This window comes from Carassius carassius, chromosome 25 (genome assembly GCF_963082965.1).
Source record: "Carassius carassius chromosome 25, fCarCar2.1, whole genome shotgun sequence".
NCBI classification, from domain to species: Eukaryota; Metazoa; Chordata; class Actinopteri; order Cypriniformes; family Cyprinidae; genus Carassius; species Carassius carassius.
The window spans coordinates 9489232-9497245 of NC_081779.1; the positions used below are offsets into that span (position 1 = coordinate 9489232).

At 36.1% G+C, this 8014-nt stretch overlaps 1 protein-coding gene across 3 annotated transcripts; it reads left to right on the plus strand.

Moving 5' to 3' along the window:
- Positions 1–238: 238 nt before the first annotated feature.
- Positions 239–7772, plus strand: LOC132104120 (myelin basic protein-like). 3 transcript variants are annotated; one of them, XM_059509350.1, is made up of 6 exons: positions 239–512; positions 1731–1799; positions 4200–4226; positions 4572–4592; positions 5911–6000; positions 7330–7772. In XM_059509350.1, exons 1-6 carry the CDS (start codon positions 393–395, stop codon positions 7378–7380), a joined length of 378 nt encoding a protein of 125 aa, XP_059365333.1. In that variant the 5' UTR covers positions 239–392; the 3' UTR covers positions 7381–7772. The 3 variants fall into 3 exon arrangements, with proteins under 3 accessions (XP_059365333.1, XP_059365334.1, XP_059365335.1); XM_059509351.1 differs by lacking the exon at positions 5911–6000 and having other exon boundaries at positions 244–512; XM_059509352.1 differs by lacking the exons at positions 4572–4592; positions 5911–6000 and having other exon boundaries at positions 248–512.
- Positions 7773–8014: the final 242 nt, after the last annotated feature.

Consider the following 8014-nt stretch of genomic DNA (forward strand, 5'->3'; position numbering starts at 1 on the left):
AGTGAAGAACATGTTCAGCACAGTGTTCTAGTTCTTTCTGATAGACAGGCCTTGTTGTGCATGGCCCAAGTTGAGGCAGATGTATACTAGAACAATAGCAGCTCCTTTTATCAGAGAGCAGGGTGGTGACACCCTCCGCAGGCACACAAGGGCTCGAAAGAATGCCTGGCACCGGCTCAGAATAAGTGACGCTATTAGAGACCCACCTCATCTCCCGTGATGCTGTGCAACAGAGGGGGCGACACCTTCAAAGGCCAGCCCTTCTTCCTTAGAAGCGCCGAAGACTATCGAGAAAGTTTGCAGAGTGTCCCCAGAGCGGATTTTGGATTGAGTGAAGAAAGACATTCGTGGACTGTCCAGATTGTAGACCACCAAACAGATCAACACCTAGAATGGCCACGGCAAGCACCTCTGGACAAAGTCCCTTTGGGCTGGGCAGGAAGAAGAGGGCCCCTGGTCTCCTGGATCAGATTGGCAGGTTCTTTGGAGGAGACAAAAAGAAAAAGGGAAAGGTGAGTTTTTTTTTTTTTTTACTTGTTTTCCAAATTTTGTCATAGTCAATGACAACTTCTCAAAATTTCTTGGGGATATATTGGTTCCAGAATGAGAAGCTGAATTTTTATATAGTTCAGGTGATTGCATTTGTGTCACATTGGCTTGGATGTAGTCTACAGATAAACAGAAATACTTAGGAGAAATACTCAAATTCAGATTAGATTGACTATTCTGATTATAGAGTTTCAGTTTACATCTGCAAAAATTAATGTTATTCTCTGTTTTGCATATAGGTTGACATGCATGATTATTATTCTGCTACGTGAATGCAGTTCATGCAATAGTATTGTATGTGTGTATCGCTAATAACTGAAGTCCTAGTTTTTGAGGTTCTGTTTATTTACACCAAATACAGTCTAGATTTATGAATAATGTACAATCTCTAAGCTCAATGTAAAAGTTAATGTGCATATCAGTAAAATACAGTGAATATTATATATATATATATATATATATATATATATATATATATATATATATATATATATATATATATATATATATATATATATAGTACTATTATTGATTTTTTTAACAACCTTTCCAGTCATACTACCAGATAAGAGGATGATTCCCCACGTTTAATTTCATGAAGCAATTGAAGAACTATGTCTTAAATCCTGCGAATGTTGGACAAATAGCTGAATCTGGTTCAAAATAAAGTTTCTTCCAAGATGAATGTTCAAACACTGTTCAGTCTGCTTTAGAAACTGATTATATTTATGGGTGTTTATTTATTTGGCTTCAGCAGCAGTCATTGGAGGCAAAATGGCTCAAATGTAAAAACCACTGAATTCTCACAGCATTAAGAAGCTTTGGGCACATCTGTTTGCAGTGCAAGTGATATCATTATAGTGGTTTGCTGTTTGGCTGGTAAAGTGTGATTCAATTATTGCTCTAGGAAGAGCTTTATACTATTGACACTCATACCTCCTTGTTGCATTCTCATTTTAATGTTCAGAGCATGTCAATTCGAGTGCAAATGAAAATTTAGATTAGCATGATATTTTTATCTCTGTCTTTAACTCTTCTGTTTGGCTGACTTTGCAGTTACATCTATTGAATATTTAATAATTGAATTTCCAGCCCAGGAAGTTGTCTTAATATATGTTACAACTTGACTTTAGACATTTTTCTTTTATTTATATGAAGGGCTCATTTTTTCCTCTCCACAGAGACCCCAGCACTCTTCCACTCGTCGTCATGGAGAAGTCAACCCTGTGGTGCATTTCTTCAGGAGCTTGGTAAGTATCCACATGTGCTGACATGGATTTTTAAGTGCCAAACTTCAGAGAGTGATGTGAAACCAACAATTGCAACCCTAGAAAAGAAATCAATTCCTCACAAGACATGAGAATGACATTTTCACACCTCCCTTCCTCTCATCTGTAGCTCCCACTGATCCAAAGAGTTTGTTACCACTCTCAAAGCACTGAGCTACAGGAAAACATTACCTCAGCTGGCTCAAATATATAATAAGAGCATATATATTTAATGAAGATTATGGAAAATCATGCCTTTTTTCTTTTTTTTACCAAAATTCAATATGCCAAAGACAAGCATTTGTTCTAGACATGGCACATTGTGTCTGGCCATTTGCTGGCTTAAGTTTGCATGCCAAGTTTGTCGTCATGTTCAACATGCAGCCCGTGTTTTCTTTGCTACAATATCCAGACTTGTTTTTGTGTGAGACAGAAAACATTACACTTACTTACATCACTAGTGTTAGTTTCTCTTGTAGTAAAGAATGAGTCACTCTTTGAAAGTCACTGTTTCAGATAAAAAGATGTGTGTGGAAACTTACCTGAAAGAGAATGTTTAGCATTTAAATTTGAAATGATCTTTCTGCTTTAAAGGGGTCATGTGATGCTATTTCAAGTTTTCATTTCTCTTTCGAGTGTTACAAGCTGTTTGTGAATAGATAAGATCCCTAAAGTTGCAAAGACTAAAGTCTCAAACCCAAAGAGATATTCTTTATAAAAGTTAAGAATTGTTCATGCAAGTTAAAGCCTCGTTTAAACATGTCTCCACATGTCTACATCACTGTGTGGGAAGATTTGCATAACATTGCCCAAATGTTCACACAAAGGCTTAACTTTGATTCTTGCTGAAGTATTGTTGCTGCTGCAATCATGTCGTGGAGAAGCTGTGTGTTTCATTGTGAAAGCAAAAATACTTTGTTTGGTTTTCCAAAAGACATTTACATTTAGCTGATGGTTTTATCCAAAGCGACTTACAATTGCTATATATATGTCAGAGGTCGCACGCCTCTGGAGCAACTAGGGGTTAAGTGTCTTGCTCAAGGACATATTGGTGTCTCACAGTCGATTCAAACCCGGGTCTCTCACACCAAAGGCATGTGTCTTATCCACTGCGCCAACACCACCCCTGACACAAAAGAGGACACAAAAATCAGAAATCAGTGGTTAGGTTGTAGGTTGTATTTACAACACTATTCCAGAACAGTTCAAACCAAATATTCAGATGTGTGCAATGCATTTTATGGATGACGAGGACTGTTTCCTGGGAGAGTAGCCGACAATGCCAGTGTTCAGACAAATAATGCTGACTCAAAGTCTGTAAGTACGTTTTCATATTTAAAGGATTTGCCACTGATGATTCAAACAAGAGTTTTGAGCAGTGTAGAGTAACGCTTTTTGTTTGTCGTTCTCCGATCAAAAATGCAGACATGGTTTTATATTTACTTGGTGCGATGCAATGCAACGCATAAAAAAAACAGTATAATGAAATTATAATCAGTAATTAAGTCCCCACTGGATGCAACAAATGCCTTGTTTATTATGGGTTTTAATATTTTTGTCTTGTCGCACCGGTGTTCTGATAGGGACATGGCATCACAGTATGGTGAGGGCGTAAAATTTCGGTCACACTATTGAGGCATTCGGCCAATCACAATGCACTGGATAACTGGCCAATCAGCATACACCTCGCTTTTCAGAGCGATGAGCTTTGTAAAAATCGATGCGGTTTAGAAGTAGCATAGAGGAGAAACAATAATGTACGGTATGTGGAAAATAATCTGTTTTTTTGAACCTTAAACTACATAAACACATTTAATTAAACCAAATACACAAAATAATGTTTTTTTTGGCAACCTCATATGACCCATTTAACATCACTTTTTTTTTTTTGATGTAAGATGTGATATTTAAATATTAAATTCCACTTTCAGATTAAATGATTTGACTTGCAGATTTATCTCATTGCTCATTTTCTTGAATTCTTCCCTGAAAACACAAAATCAGTTTTTTTGGAAACTAGATACGAATGTTAACGTTTCTCTCATTACTCAAGTCCTAAATTAAAAATTGTATTCTGGCAAGCACTAATTGCACAGTTGTTCCTCAGGTCTGTGGGCTTGTTCATTAAAAAGATACAGTCTTTGCTGTCATTAATCATCTGAACTGCAAGGAAGCCTAATGATCAACCCCATCTTTACAATTAAAAGTTTTCAAGGATTAGTTGTGTAAAGGTTGTTCAAGGATTGCTTATCTTGTGTGCATTCCACTGGATAACGCAACATGTCTTTATAATAATCAGACCTCTAAATTAAAAGCTGTGCCTGTGCCTTTTGAATGCTTAAAATATTCCCTGACTAAAAGTTTTGATTTGTTTCCTTGAAGGGGTCTTCTTCTCGTCCCAAGTCGAGGGTAAGTCTAATATCCCATTTTTCTACTTCCATTTTTTAAAATGGTTTTGGTATATGCATTTATTTCAAGAAAATTTGCAGTAAAAATCTGCAGTAAAAAGTGCTTTGCCTATGGTATAAATGGTGCCAGAGAAAGAATATGATATTCATAACACTATATTTGTCAACAATTACCTCGTACCATGAGATTACCACCACCCTCTTAAATTAACAATATAGCTGGTTGCTAGTAGATAGAATAGATTTGACCCATAATCATTTTCCATGCCCTCTCATATCCAGCAATGAAATTAGAAATTCATCTAAGAAGAAAATTAATGAGTCTACTTTTTTTTTTCATGTGCAGTGGAGAGAAATGTTGGGTCTGGTATGTCACTTATCCTTGATGTGATTCACAATTGCATTCACAGACACCCTCATGAACAGATCTGATTGGCTGATTGCAGGAAGTCTTCTTGTCCTGTCTCATTTCTAATAGATCTGTCACGTAACTTAATCATTTGTTCTCTTCTTTGTGAATTAACCAGTGCATCGCTCTAATTACAGCTGCTGAACTTTTTACTGTGCTTCATGCGATCTTCTCTTTAACCTATGGGATTGGATGATTTATAGGTGGAATGGGTTCATTTTCCACAAATCCCCAGATTGATAAAGTTTTTAGTTTTAGCCCATGCCATTTTTTTTTTGGAGTTTATTAAGCATTATTGAATTGTGCTTTCAGTTTAGCCACATTTAATGCTTTAAATACAATTATTATACTTATTAAGGAACACTCTCATAAGATTACATATGCATAATTTCAGTACAGAACATTATTATGTTAAAATGCATAAATTAGGAATAATTTAAGAAATCGGTTGTAATTTTAAACTAATCTTTCATGTGATTCTGAATTTCCACAGCTTTTAGCTGTGCTATTTTACATAAAAGAGTGATCTCGGGCATTGAAATGATTAGATCATTATTAGCGTTTTCATGTTTTTGCTTGCTTTCTTTCTTTCTTTCTTTCTTTCTTTCTTTCTTTCTTCTACTGTATTTTATTTATTATTATTTTTTGCCTTGATTGTTGCACTTTTTTTTCTGATGGAATTTCTCCTGAACAGCAAGGCTTTTTCTGAGTCGCAGCCAGTAAAGCAGCTTTCTCTCTAGGGGTCTTCAAACTCTTCACTCATACTCCAACCCATCTTCTCCTTTACCAGGTCTTGATTCAGTGACTCACCAGTGTTCCCTGTTTTTTTTTTTTTTTTTCATGTTAGGTTTAACTCCACAGGCTCAAATACATAAAAGCATGCAGCATTGAATGTATTTGGACATTAACAACTGACGCAAAAAGAATTCTTCTTTGGACTGCAAAACTGTTTTGTTCTTGTAGATCAAAATATGTAAATAACCTGTCTTATGCTGCACTCTTGCCATCTCTAAATCACCCCCTCATATAATACTGAGCAAACATGTAACGTTCTCTATGCTTCATCCTTCTATTGCACTCTTCGTTTGTAGAAATGCACTGATGCATCACCAATCAAAACATAGGACAGAATGTATACTGGAACATTAGAAACACTAGAATTTTTTTAATTTTTTATTCACAGTTTGAAATAACATCACAAATATAAACATATTCATAGTATATCAGTAAACAGCAGTAGGCTGGTATCTTCTTTTGCTCATAAACTGTGTTTTAGGCTTCCCCGTCAACGCATGGCTCGGATAGCATTAGATCGCCTCACAGACGCAGAAGGGAACAGAACACACTCTCCAGAATCTTCAACCTGGTGAGCCTAAAACAGCAGAAAACGACTCTCTGAGAAGACTATCATACATATTTAAGATCTTTTTTAGCTATTTAAAAAAAGGTTATTCTCAATGAAGCGCAATTACAGTTGATTGATGCTTCTTTATGCAAATGCCTACAAAGAAATCAATTTCAACATCGAGGTGTAATTAAGGCTATAAAAAATTTTCGATAAAGAGATGTTGCTTAGATTATTGCTTTGAAACCATCTAGAACTCTCTTTCTGTGCTTGAAGAGGCATGTGAAAAAGTGAACAAAAATGTCCTTGATAAGACTATACACTGTTTTTGTTCTGACCCAAAGTAACCTTCTGTATGCAAGTTCAATAATATCCATCTCTCACTAAAGTAATGACACCTATCCTGTCAGTGAGGGCTGTGCAGTCTTTCAGCAGTCATTGAAGGTCTTTTATTCACTTAAGCTTTTCAAAATCAATATTTATTTATGTTATAAAGAAAGCCTGTCTCATCTTTTTCAATTTTACAGTCAAAGTGAGTCTTTCTTTGTGCCTCAACCTTGCTTAAGTTCATTGAGCAGTCATAAGCATTCTGAACTTTTGCCCGGTGCAGGGCAAGTATTCATATTTCTTCATGATTATTCTCACTGATTGCCAGTAACATTTGATTTTGGATTAAGTGGATTAAGGAATATCACCTGCTCCTAAAAATAATAATTCACATTAAAGTGAAAATTCTGCCATCATTCAATCATCCTTATGTCTTTCCAAACTTTTTCCATCCATTGAAAATAAAGATGGTAAACATCACATTGGAGGTGCTTTTTTCCATACAAAGAAAACGGATGGGAGATGCATATCATTTTTAAACTAGTACTGTTTTTTACATTTTAAGTGTGACATTCAAGCAATAAGACACTGATGTTCACGTTTAGCTCAAAACATCTACCTCATCTGCTCTTTTGCCTAATTTCATTTTCTCCCTTTTGCATTTTTCACATGACAATCTCTCCTGAACCGAGGAAACTATCAAATCGGACTGGCTTTACACATCCATTGAGCTGTAGAACTAAAACGCTGAGTGCTCAGATCACTCTTTTAGAAACACTTCTACAATATGGATTACTCAGCATTGTCAGTTTTGTTATAAAATTCACTAGTTTTAACATTGAACACATGGTCCTTCACCCATTCTGTGCTATTTCTGTGCAAGCTTCAGCATTTATTCTTTTGTAATATGTTTGAGAACTAACATTGATTTTGACCTTAATCCAACACCAATGTTGAGAAGGGTTCGTGTTACGCAATTGACATGATAATGACCATGCAATGACAATTTCTCTCCAATCTCAGGGAGAAAGCCGATCTCGCTCTCCACCCAAACGCTGGAGCACCATCTTCTGAGCCCTTCCCCGACCAGAAAAACACCAAGATGGAAGAGAGTGAAATGGATGAAAAGCAAAACCTTGGGAGGGAGGATCTCTGCCCTTTATACTCACAAGTCGCAGCAAGTTTAACAGACTAACATTAGCTATCTTCGCTTCCTAGATAGATATGCAATCTAAGTATTTGTTGTTACATGCCTGCAGGGTTTTATAAGCATGTGTGGACTGTATGTGTGCAAAACTGCTGCAATAATTGTCAGTGGTCAGGAGATGTGATATTTGGATGACTAGTTGCTATATTGAAAGTCTCCCTGCAAAATTTAGTTCAAAGAAGAACATCATACCTCAGAAATGCAGATTAACCATGATTATTATTGTTTGATTATTAGTCTTAATTGACCGAACTAGACAGACTGTTTCTCTGTTTGAATCATTAAACATAAAAGTAAGATATAATGTCCATCAAGACCCCATTACTGTATAATTCTGAATTCACCTCTGTGATGTATCTTACACAGTGGGTTGCTTGTGTGCTATCCAGCATTTGATGTGTGACATTAGTCCTTGTTCTACAGTGAAGAAGCCTCTCCATGGTTGAGATCAATGTTCATCCTCAGTGATGTGCAGTGTATTTGTGGATATTTATGTTAATT

What these genes read in the sequence shown, in the direction of transcription:
- LOC132104120 (XM_059509350.1), top strand. Translation starts at nt 393, where the DNA reads ATGGCCACGGCAAGCACCTCTGGACAAAGTCCCTTTGGGCTGGGCAGG. An exon ending in ACAAAAAGAAAAAGGGAAAG is followed by an intron (nt 513 to 1,730) that starts GTGAGTTTTTTT and finishes TCCTCTCCACAG; the next exon opens with AGACCCCAGCACTCTTCCAC. An exon ending in TCTCCAGAATCTTCAACCTG is followed by an intron (nt 6,001 to 7,329) that starts GTGAGCCTAAAA and finishes CTCCAATCTCAG; the next exon opens with GGAGAAAGCCGATCTCGCTC.